Below are 11,949 nucleotides of genomic sequence, written 5' to 3'. Positions count from 1 at the left end.
TTATTTCCATTTTAGTAATGAACAATGTACTACTTAAATTGGATAAAACAAATAAGTAAAAAAATGTGTAAATTATACATTTTACATAATCTGTTTCAAAATCAAAAATCCACCACCACCTGTTGAATTACGTTGGCAGAAAAAAAGAAATCCCTAGATTAAGTTTCATTTTTTTGGGTTGGCCCAACCTTCCGCCAAAATTTGGCCTTCAGTTTGTCACAAATATCAAATTATAAAAATGCCTCGAAAAACAAGAAATCTTTTAACCGCTAAATTAAAGCGACCGCCCATTAAGTGCTTCGAAGAATTTCAAAAACACGATGAACTACGACCAAAACGACCACAAAACGACTGTCAACAATTTTATTTCATAACCCCACGTTTTTCTGACACTTCCAAACACACTAAAAACAAAATTGGGAGACGTTGTCGGTTGTATTTTCGAGGTAGAATGCAGTGTTGGTGGATTTTTGATTTTGAAACAAATTATAATTAGACTTTGTTATTATATTTGATCCACATACTCTACGATATTACTAGGAATTACATTAAAACGAACCTATTTATTTTTGTTTAATTTATTTGACCAGTTAAAAATAAATTTGATTTATTATTATTTCGGTCGTTGAACGTGAAACATGCAGTTAAACAGGTTACAAACACATGAAGTTGTAACAACGTTGATAGGTGATTTTCTATTACACACCCATGGCCTTATTGCAGTCCGTTCTGATAAATGATAAGGTCTCTTGCAAGACCTGCTACTTACTCAGAATTGACCCTAATAGAGTCGTCATGTTTAGACTCAAGGACAAAGATGACACGATACATTTCAGATAAAAAAGATTTATTGAGAACATTCAAATATTTGTTACCTAAGTGTGTTGAGCAAATTCATAATAATTGTGACTGAAAAGTGTTGCGTTTCTTCTCTATTAATATGTAACGACCCGCAATACCTTAATTCACCCTCATTCATTATTTACAAAATGAATTTCTTTTTATGTCCCCCCAAAGAAGATATTTCTAACAAACATCTTAGCACCTCCTAAATTTTAATACGCTTCAGTCTGAAAATTCGAATAATTTATTCATCGAAAAATAAGAGTTTTTTCAGTGGCGGTATCGATCAACGTAATGGAGACGATATATTATATATTAGATAATATTTTATTTATAAAAATATTTAAACTACATCTCCTGGACGTCTAGTCTCTATGATAATTTTATTTAACACATAAAAAGCCTTTAATTGTAAGTGGATATTGAAAATTTAATAAGACAAAATAAATATGTCAAAATAACGGAACCGGCTCTTCACCATACTGAACACTTGTGCGCCGGATTCATCCTGCTCCCCAGCGGACAATTGTAGTCTTTGGCAAAATACTCCAAATTACTGAAAGGCCCCAACACTCTGAACTCAGCCGGTGAGTGCGCATCGACGGTAACTTGCAGAGCAATCGCTTCCGGTCTGTGCTTCGAGCACCAGATTTGCGCCGCAGACAACCAAAACAACTGTCTGGGGTTGTACTTGAGACCTGGCAGTTTGGGCTCGGGGGCGTTGCTCCGCTGCCACTTCATATAAGCTAAGTACGCCTGCTTGACCCCGCCATTATCAGCTATGTTCTCACCTTGAGTCCTCACCCCGTTCAACTGCAACTCAAACGTTACTCCGACACCCAAAATTACGAACCAATCACCTTCAACTTCGCCTCCGGAACCGTGTAGTTGTTGTACTGTTTGATGATACACTGCGCCCTCTCCAAGAACTTGGTCTTGGTCTCTTCCTTCCACCAGTTGACAAGATTGCCTTCTTTGTCGAACTGGCGACCAGTGTCGTCAAATCCGTGAGTGATTTCGTGACCGATCACCGACCCCACTGCCCCAAAGTTCATGTACCTCGGCCGGTCCTTGTTGAAGAAAACTCCTTGGAGGATTCCCGCGGGAAATGCTGCAAACAGAAGGTGAAAACTGGAAGGATGCAATTCTAGAAGAGTTGTACTGATGCTGTTTTCTAGAGGGTGGTAGTAAGCGTTGACTTGCGCGGGGAATCCGTGTTCTTTCCAGTCTGTCTTGTTGACACGTTCTCGAAGCCGCCCCAGGGAGTAGTCCATCGCAAATTTACTAATGTTCAAGGCAGAATAAAGAAACTGGCACTCGTTAACTTCTATCTGAAGTGAAGAAATGACAGAACATGTCTTCCAACAAATTTAAACTCGCCTTATCGTACAACTCTCCTAGTTTTCGGTCGTCGAGGAGTTCATCTGGATAAGCTATGTGGTCCACAATTGTATTCGCTTTGTCCAAAGCACTCTTCCTGGTTTGCTCGTCCATCCAGTCTATCGACCGGAGTATGTCTTTGAACTGCTCTTTGATGTACTTCACCATTTCGAGCGCGTTCTGTTTGGCATCTACATGGAAGTACTTCCGCACGTACATGGCCCCTATTACTATGGGAAGTCTGCAAAAGCTCTGTTATGGAAGTTAAATGTTATCCAAAGACTTACAAACTTGTCGTCTCGTCTATACATTCCTTCCATCTGGGTGGACTCTCTTGGATTCCATTTATAGCATGCTTAAATATCAACTCTCTGTCTTTCACTTCTTGGTTCAAGTAGGAAACTAGGTCTTTAACAACCCTCCACATCAAGTAATTTGCTTGTACCCTGCAACAACCCAGTAGAATTTTTTCCCGCGTGGTTTACACTGTCAGTACCGCTTTGGTGTCGCCGAAATCAGTTTCTCAAAAGCCCCCAAAAAGTACGGAACTCCGACTAGAATCTGCTGCGTCCGGTTCACTTGGACACTTTGAGGCATGATAATGTTTATGAGTTTAAGCCACGGGATTTTAGGGTATTTGGTTTCCAGTTCTTGTATCGTCAATAAATTGTACAAATTGCTTATGTTGCGTCTGTCCTCTTGCGAGAGGGAAAACTGAAACCAGACGCATTACTCGGGTACTAACTATCAGTTAATTTTACATTAGCTAGTCTTATCTCGAACTTGAGAGACTCGAGTAGCTGCTCACTGGCGGCACTTCTATCCGCACCAAACATCTCAGCTATATCTACCATGTACTCGTAATAGGCCTTAACTATCCTATCATTAACGCCCTTAACTAAGTACTCCCTACTCAAGCCTAAGACCGGTTGGTCGATCTACAAAGAGGTCTTCAGAAGAGGTACCACAGGCAGAACAAATAAAACCTGAATTATCCTCTTATCGGAGTGTTTAAAGTCAAGTCCAACTGAAATATCTACTAAACTATTGACAGACAAGCCTTTCTTGCGCAACGCTTCTACGTTTTTGGTCCAGTCGAAGCCGAACTCGTTCCAGAACTCCTCGAGAATCGGCCAACCTCCTATCTCCTGCAGTAGCTTCTTGGCGATGTCCAGACCATACCGTTCGGTCAGAGCTGAAGATTCAACGGTAATAAAACTATGAGACGTTAGATGCCTCGATCCTCTCGTCACTTACTCTTGTTCTTGCACGATCTGTAATACTTTTTTACCATGACAAAGGGCTTGGGCTCGTTATTGTCGATTTTCTCCTCCAGGGATATTTTCAGCTGCTCCTGGAGGATGTCAGTGATGACGGTAAACGTGTTGGCGAAGGTCTTGTCGTTTGATATTAGCGAGTGTTTGATGTAGTTGCCGCACGCGAACGCGTAGAAGTCGTGGCAAGGATCCACACTCTCGTCCATGTTGCGAAAGACTTCTCCTGCGGTTTGGACGCATTCGCGACTTAGGCAAATGTCGTCTGAACCGAGGAACGTCGAGTCTGCAAATTTTCTCAGCGTAATGGTTGTGAACAGTGCATTTAGAAAAAATTGAACAAAATTCATTTACTGCCGGAATTCATAAAAAACGTATTTACGACAGCGTTAAATTAATACTTCTGTCAAGATGATTGATTTTGATGCAGCGAAATTGACAACGTGAATAGACAGTGTAAAAAACTATTTGTGCTCAGCCGGTAATTACATGAGAGATGTTTTCCTAACGAGTGATGTAAGAACAACACAATACAACATTAATTGTCTTGGAATTGAAGAACATCAAAGTGACGGAACATTTTTGACATCTTTTGGCAGCTTCCACACGTTGTGTGTACTTACCATGGGCATTGCAAAACAGCAACCAAAACGTCAGAATGGTCGCCAAGAGGAGCGATCCAGCAGCGATCACTATTAGTTTCCGTTCCAGTTTTGTTTTGCGCTTCCACCAAGAGTCCTGTCTGAAACGGTGATTTATTAGGGTGTCAAGCACAGACCGCAAGCTCTTCTTCGCTCGAAATTCGGTCACTTTCCACCGTTTAAGAACGGGCAAAACTGGAACACTCACCTGAGCGGCATGATTGGAAACGAATTAAGATACTTGCACACAACGCAGAGATTCAAAAGACACTGCACTCCTCTTTTTCGTACATACTTATTGTCTGGTGGGTTCGCGCTCGCACTTCTGTCCTCCGCACTTAATTGATAAATAATAACATCCGAAACAGAAATTGTCAGAGACAACCCGTTTGATGAATTGACACCGAGAATTTTTTATCATAATGATTTGACCTGTTTGGAATCTATTAATAGCCGTTGCAAAATCGATCGGCGCTTTTTAACGTAATTTATTGTGCATAAAAAATAATTAATGGTTTATACTACATTTGTACGTTTGTTAGTTGCGAAAGAACGTGAATTGGTCTTCTTGGCGGGATCATGAATGGAGAGAAAGACGTAAAGCAGAACGCTAACCCCGGCGGAATAATTTTATATCGAATTATTTACGGCATGACCCTGATTATAAAAATCTGATACGATTTTAAATCCGACATTATACAAAGGTGACCGAAAATTGGGCACGATGACAATGGTAGATTTGCCGGAAGAGCCTGTGACCAAATTGACAGTAACATACATTATTTACGCAAAGGTTAAAGCGGTGAATAGAAATAGGTACACATTTTTGTGCTTTACTGCGTCTTGTTCACAATTTAATTAAAAACGTGAATTTTTAGCAGGTCCAGTGTCCACAGCGATGGCATAAACGTTGACGATAACACTAACAGTTTCATTATTACATAATTGTTAATGTGTTTTATGCAGATTCATTCAGAAATAAATTTTAATAAATCGAGTAATGACACATTAATATTTATTGAATTTTGGTATGTGGGAGGTGCTGACATGTTTTTGCCATATGGTATACGCGTATAAGTCCATAGTGGGACACTTCTTATTGGTCTAAATATACGTAACAGTCATTACAATTCCATTTTCATAACCGTAACTGCATGATTAAAACGCAATAAACTCGTTTTTAAATAAATCATTCCAAATGTGGTATTACTTATTATTAGTGTCACATAATTACGTAGAAATGATGCGAAGCTGAATGAGTCTACCTGTAAATTATGCAAAATTATAAAAGATTAATTTACTTAAAAATTAACAGCGTAAGTTTTTTTTTCTTGTTCAAATACACAGAGTTAATATACTACAATAATTACAATTTCGGTAAAACAAACAAAAATTACATGAAAAATTTTCCGTACACACAAATTTTACTGTTGGCAATGTAAACTTATTTTACCATAGGAAAACCCTTGAAATACGGTAAATATGATAAGAGATAAAAAACACTTTATTCCAATTACTATTCCAAATGGAAAATGGAGACTCTTCCATTATGACGGAGCTCCCTCCAGCTCTCAAGCGTTGCATTTCCGTGAATATTGTGCATAATGCTGCTTTCAAAGTATGTATCAGAATGACCACACTCTTCACCGATTCTGGCCCCAGGTGAAACTGTGTAACTGGAGCAATATGTTTATAATAATCTTAATTTGTACTTTTGTGAATGAACCAACGAGACTGCTTCACCCTCCTGACCTCAAACTTAGAAGAATTTTTTATTCAGATCCAAATCCAAACAAATGCGAAAACCGAAACGAATCTAGTCCCCAAAATGTGAATGGATTCTTTTTTAACAATTAATGACTCAATTATTTAATTCCTGTCCATCGCATTCTAAATTTAAGGCTGTTAAAATTGTTATTATTTAGAAGTTATCGATCTGGTGCAAAAACTGCAAAGCCCGACATTCTGTCTCGACTCTCGACGAAGAAGAGTCAAAACATAACCTAACTTGTCTCCACCAAATATGTAATTTTGGCCAACGAAATGGTCGAAGGGGCTCTAAGTGTTTTAAAAGTAGAAACTCAAGATGATGTACCCGATGAATTCAATATTAATTAAGTGATTATTATCGTTTTTCTACAATTATGTTTGCAAAATGTCACTCGCTTATTTTATCACAAACATAACCTAAAAATTGGTTTTATTTTGTAATTTTCCGTCTTTTACACCTTCACAGAACTGTTGCACGTACGTCCTGAAGTTCCCTTGATCGATATTAAGGATACTAAAGACCCAAAATGGTCTTCACAGTTTTACAGAGATTTCGTGACCAAAAATTATCCAGTCTTAATACAAGGAGGTTGTCGACATTTTTCGGCAGTTTCCAAATGGAATTCAAAATATTTCATGTTAGTTTGTTATTCATTATTTAATATCAATTTCACACCATTAACACCCTTTGGGAATCAATACCTGACAAGGTAGTTACAGTAGCTGTAACACCAAGTGGATATGCAGATGGTTTAGCTTTTAGAACGACAGAATAAGGTAAAGTACAGTATTTTGTGACGCCAAAGGAAGTAAAAATGACCATGAAAGAATTTTTAAAGAAATTAGATAACACAAGGAATGGTGCAGTTTTGTATTAAAAGTATTTTTTGCCCAAAAATAGTACACTGTTCCACCAAAAATATTTGCTACATTCAGAGGCAAAATTCTAACTTAACAAACAACTTTGGTGAATTAATGTGTGACGTTGAGTCTGAAATTTCTTATTTGGATCAAAATCCAAAAAAATGCGGAAACCGAAACGAATCTAGTCCCAAAATGTAAAAGGAGTATTTTTTAAAGTTTTAACAATAATTAATAACTCAATTATTTAATTCCTGTCCATCGCATTCTAAATTTAAGGCTGTTAAAATAATACAATTGCTTCGTATGCTGCTTGCGTTTCGAAATTTTTATCACTTCCGTTATAAAACACCTCCTCAAAAATTAAATAATTAAGCTCATTGCTGTTGTTACGCTATAACCTAAAGAATTTTATGCCGTAATATAATTCAAGAAAACATTTTTTTTCTAGAACATTGTGTCACTCATAAATTGGATTAGTGCGCCAATAAAAAACATCCTCATTATACATGTCTTTATTAAAATCAAATACATCTTAACACAATTTTTACATCTATAGGTAATAACAAATTTGGTCTAACCGTATCTACATGTTACGATCGACAGAACCCTGAACACCTTCACCAGACTCGACATTTATATTTAGGATTCATGGGCGAACCCAGAGGACAATTGAAGTCCCTCGCGAAGTAGTCTGAATTCATGAAGGGCACCAGGATTCTAAAATAATAGGGCGAATGAAACCCCGACATGACCATTTGCTTGAGGTACTCCTTCTTGTACTTGGTACACCCGTTGGTGGCCGCCGAAATCCAGAACATCTGGCGCGGCGTGTACGGAAGTCCGGGAAGCGCCTTCTCCACTTTGTTCCTGTCGAGCCACCTCAAGTAACCCCTGTATGCAATTTTAATCCCCCCGTTATCGGCGATATTTTCCCCTAAATTTTTAACGCCGTTCAGGCTCATCTCGATCTCGGGGACGGTGTAGTTGCCGTATTGTTCGACCAAGCATTGACTCTTCCTCGCGAAGGTTCTGTTCGTCTCCGGCTCCCACCAGTCAATCAGATTGCCGTCTTTATCATACTGTCTGCCGCCGTCGTCGAAACCGTGAGTTATTTCGTGGCCTATTACTTCGCCTATTCCTCCATAATTCATATATTGGGGCCTCTCCGGGTCGAAGAAGTGGTCCTGCAATATCGCTGCCGGTAATTCTAAAATGAAATATTCATTACTGATAAAAAATGAATTACGCTTTCACTTGCGGATTGAGTTCTCGCTCTGGACGTAGAAAGCGTTCACATAATAGGTGTAGGCTTGGTCGCGCCAATCCGGCTTTAGAACCGGCTCCCGGAGCGACTTCACATATCCGTTGTGCCAAAACGAAGACATGTTGAAGGTAAGCTTCAAGTAGTACTCGCTCGGGTCCAATTCCAGCTGAAGCAAACGCGTGAGCGTCATTTTACATGCTATTTCAATTTCTAACCCCTTCATGGTATTCCTCCACTACGTCATCGTCCAAAATCTCGTCAGGGTAAGCTATGAAAGACTTCATCTTCTCAGCTTTGTGCAAGGCGTGCTTCTTCGTCTTCCGATCCATCCATCCGATCTTCTTCAGCGTTTCCAAAAACGAAAACTTGATGTCTTGGGTCAGTTCTGTCACTTTGTTCTTGATGCTCTTGTCGAAGAACTTCTGCACGTAAATCGACGACACCGCGACGTTTAGTCTAAAACAAGACAAGTTAGAGGTTTAGGTGAAGTGCCAAATCTGCAACACCTCTCTGCCTCCCAAGTGCAATGCTTCCAACGAGGCGTCAACTCGTTCTTCCCGTAGACAATTTTGACGTAGTTCAACTCCGTTTTTTGAAATTCTTCCGGTAAATAGTCCACCGCGTTTTTCACGAGGTTCACAAACATGTAGTTCGCTAGAGTTCTGCAAAAATTTGTTCAGAAAAGTACTGCGACAAGTTCTCAAGTCGCACCGCTTTTTCACTTTTGGTAGGAAACTGTTAAACCTCTCGAAGAACTTGGGTACTGCCACGTTGATCACGTCGTCCAAATTGAGCATGTCCGCCGGTGACAAGTAATTATTGATCATCTTCAGCCAAGGAATACTTGAAAAATTCTGCTGCAACTGCCGAATCGTTATTGGATTGTACTTCAACGTAGCATTCCTCAACTCTTTGTAAGGGACCGTCATCTGAAATCAAGTCTGAGAGCACGAAGACCACCTTTGCGAATTACCTTAGCCAGGCTGATTTCGAACTCGATGACGTCCTTCATATCCGAAGCTGCAGTGTTTTTGTCGGCTCCGAAGAGCACAGCTAGTTGAATCATGTAGTCTAAAGACGCTTGGACAGCGGTGTCGTTGAGGCCCTTCTTCAGTCTCTCGTAGGGCATGCAAGGTTGCGAAATCTGCACCAGTTGGGTCAAGTTTTGCTAACTTGTGCCACCTACTCACCGTGAAGATGGTCTTTGTGGAATTTTTTAAATCTGTGGCGATGTACATGCTGAAGAAGTAGGTGCGCCTCCAATTCATGCGTCTAAGACGGTACAGAAGATTCTTCCAGTCGAACAACTTTTCGTTCCAGTAGGGTTCTATGACGGGCCAACCTCCCAAATCCTTAAACTCTTTCTTTACAAAGCCGAGACTCTCCTTCTCGATTTGTGTGGTGTTCATGCACGAATTGTAAATCGCCTTGACAAGCCTGAGATAACTGGGATCGCTCTCTTGAATCGGTTCTTCATATATCTTCATCAGTTGGAGATCTACTTTGTCGCTAAATGAAAGAACATGAGAAGATGGCGAAATTCAGTTTCAGACAATCTACCTAATCGACGAAAATGAAGATTGTTGCACTTTATCCCCTGGTATGACAGTATTTTTGACAAAGTTGCCACAAGTAAACTTGTAGAAATCGTCGCAAGGGTCGACGGTTTTGTCAATATTCTGTAAAATGGAAGACGCTGAACGAATGCACTTCTCTGACAAGCACACATCCTGGTTGAGTTTTCCCGCACCTAAGGGATCTTTACTCATCACAGATTCGCGAGTAGGAACGAAACTTACTAAAAGAAGGATATTCTATGAACAGATCTGATATCATGAAGAGCATGATGATGCTGGAGAAGCCTGTCAGGACGATCAACCATTTCTCGAGTTTGGTTCGTCTTTGCCAGCAAGAATTTCTGGCAGAAATATTCGCAATTTAAAGTAATCCGGGACCGTTGAGTTGCTGGACTCACCTTTTAGGTCGTTTATCGTCCATCGTTGCACAGATAAACACATTTGTTGCGCCAAAATGTGGACAAGCAATGAAATTGTCTTTATAATCGCCTCAAAAGGTTCATCTCCCCCACTCACAAAATCCAGCAATCATGAAATATATGTCTTTTGAATATTTTTGTGTTCTCCGCAGTGTGCAGTTCAGGGAAGGGGTAATTTTATAAATTGGGAAAATAAGTGGAATCAACGACATTAATTTGGTTCCAACTAGCGGACCACAGCCGTAAACTATTCTCAACTTTGTATTTGAAGCCTTTGGAAACAAAACGAGTGGTGCTTTAACTCAGTAGATACCAATAATAATGTACCAATTTTTTCTTTCTGCGTGTTACATATTTTCCTCTATTGGTAGCTGATAACTCAGTAAAAACGTGCGATCTTCAACCTATTAGAATTGCATTTTAAGTCGACCCAAGGATGAACAACAATAAAGTTGGTCAGTGTGAAATTCTCCTCTTCCGTCGAAAACAGTAATTTTGTCATTTACTGGAACCTAAGCCTACACGTTATTAAGTACTCAAATAAATAATTACACTTGCAAATAAAACTGGACGTAGAAGAGCGAAAAATTTTAATTCGTTGAAGAGAAGCGGCGAAGAGTCTTATTGAATTAGCGTCAATCCGAACAGAGGAAGTTTAAGTCATTTAACGATTTACTGAAGCACAACTAACAGTCTTGCGGTGGCTATAAAACACGTAAACAACGAGTAATAACCATTCAAATTGTTAGAATTGCAATTGTGTTTAAAGCAAAAACTTGCGAGACAATGAAATTATTATTATTGAACGGCTCTGGTGGTTTCTCAATACGTAATTGTAATTGTCTTGCCTTCAATGACGACCTCTTGGTGCGGTGAGAAGTATTGTTGGAAGAAACTGCATTTGATTACAAACACGTGCATCAATCGTGGACAATACTTCTGGCGTTATTTTATCGCATACCGGAAGCTGAAGGTTTTTTCATTTCTAGCTGCCGGTTCGCCCTCGTGTCCCTCCACTGACACGATTCTCTCCCGTGTTTGATCCCAATTCATTTTTTTTGTACATCACTCGAACCTATCGAGCGGTCAAGGTCGGGAGAACAAATGGACGAGGGGATGATTGAGGCCCAAAAGAGCGAATTCTTCGATATTTCGAAAACATACTGCGCTCCACTACGTCCAGCCAATAATCATTTGCAATCGCCAGAGTGTTGTGGAAAATCTGTCCCTAAGGGCCGGATGTCTTTTCGGCCATCGTACCCAGCACTGCGATATTGCAGACTCGGAATCGACAATGAGAAAACGGACATGTTGCGATTTCGCGACCCCTTTTCAGACGCGGAATAAAATTTCTCTTTGTGTCGACTCAGTGTTGGGTTTTTAATTTAGAGCCCGAGGAACGGAAAGGTGGAACATAAATATGTGTTTTTATAGTCGGTCTTGGCCAAAATTATGAGAACATTGGCACACGATGTTTGTAAAATCTGCAGACATTTTCAGATTTATTCATTGATACGGCACCCCGTTCCATTCATACATAAAATTATAATTTCAAATTGAATAAACTACTTTCAGGCAAGGCTGGCCCCGACAACTCAACAAAAATTTAGACATTGGACTGTGCCTTCGGCTGGACCATTAAATAAAAAACTTTAATCGAGTTAAATAAAACTCCATTATCTTCATTTTCACTAATTCATTGTTTCATAATCGTCTCTGTTGACTTGTTAACACAATCATTCTGTATACTTTCAATTGTGTTTTTCTCAAAATCAAACATATTTTCGAGTAGGTATTTAACAATTTGCTTAAATTACGTAAGTAAATAACTATGACAATAAAAAAAACTTACAAAGAAATTGCTTTGGCGATAATGATCTGAAATAACATGAACTTCTCTTAGAAAATTTAGCAGAA

At 39.4% G+C, this 11,949-nt stretch overlaps 2 protein-coding genes across 2 annotated transcripts; both read right to left on the bottom strand.

Moving 5' to 3' along the window:
- Nucleotides 1-1,151: 1,151 nt before the first annotated feature.
- Nucleotides 1,152-4,762, bottom strand: LOC138131172 (neprilysin-2-like). The gene is made up of 11 exons (XM_069048009.1): nt 4,347-4,762; nt 4,121-4,239; nt 3,481-3,783; nt 3,210-3,418; nt 2,985-3,161; nt 2,720-2,937; nt 2,511-2,669; nt 2,224-2,464; nt 2,006-2,174; nt 1,704-1,954; nt 1,152-1,656 (listed from the first exon to the last, which is right to left on the bottom strand). Exons 1-11 carry the CDS (start codon nt 4,355-4,357, stop codon nt 1,318-1,320), a joined length of 2,196 nt encoding a protein of 731 aa, XP_068904110.1. The 5' UTR covers nt 4,358-4,762; the 3' UTR covers nt 1,152-1,317.
- A 2,506-nt stretch (nt 4,763-7,268) lies between these two features.
- Nucleotides 7,269-10,157, bottom strand: LOC138131647 (neprilysin-2-like). The gene is made up of 10 exons (XM_069048778.1): nt 10,012-10,157; nt 9,836-9,954; nt 9,597-9,786; nt 9,227-9,545; nt 9,010-9,180; nt 8,748-8,965; nt 8,543-8,698; nt 8,252-8,492; nt 8,031-8,202; nt 7,269-7,979 (listed from the first exon to the last, which is right to left on the bottom strand). The coding sequence occupies exons 1-10, from the start codon at nt 10,032-10,034 to the stop codon at nt 7,390-7,392; spliced, it is 2,199 nt and encodes a 732-aa protein (XP_068904879.1). The 5' UTR covers nt 10,035-10,157; the 3' UTR covers nt 7,269-7,389.
- Nucleotides 10,158-11,949: the final 1,792 nt, after the last annotated feature.

The sequence above is a fragment of the Tenebrio molitor genome, chromosome 5, assembly GCF_963966145.1.
Source record: "Tenebrio molitor chromosome 5, icTenMoli1.1, whole genome shotgun sequence".
In the NCBI taxonomy this organism is placed as follows: Eukaryota; Metazoa; Arthropoda; class Insecta; order Coleoptera; family Tenebrionidae; genus Tenebrio; species Tenebrio molitor.
The sequence above is the reverse complement of the archived record's forward strand: the minus strand, read 5'-3'. Positions and strand labels throughout refer to the sequence as shown.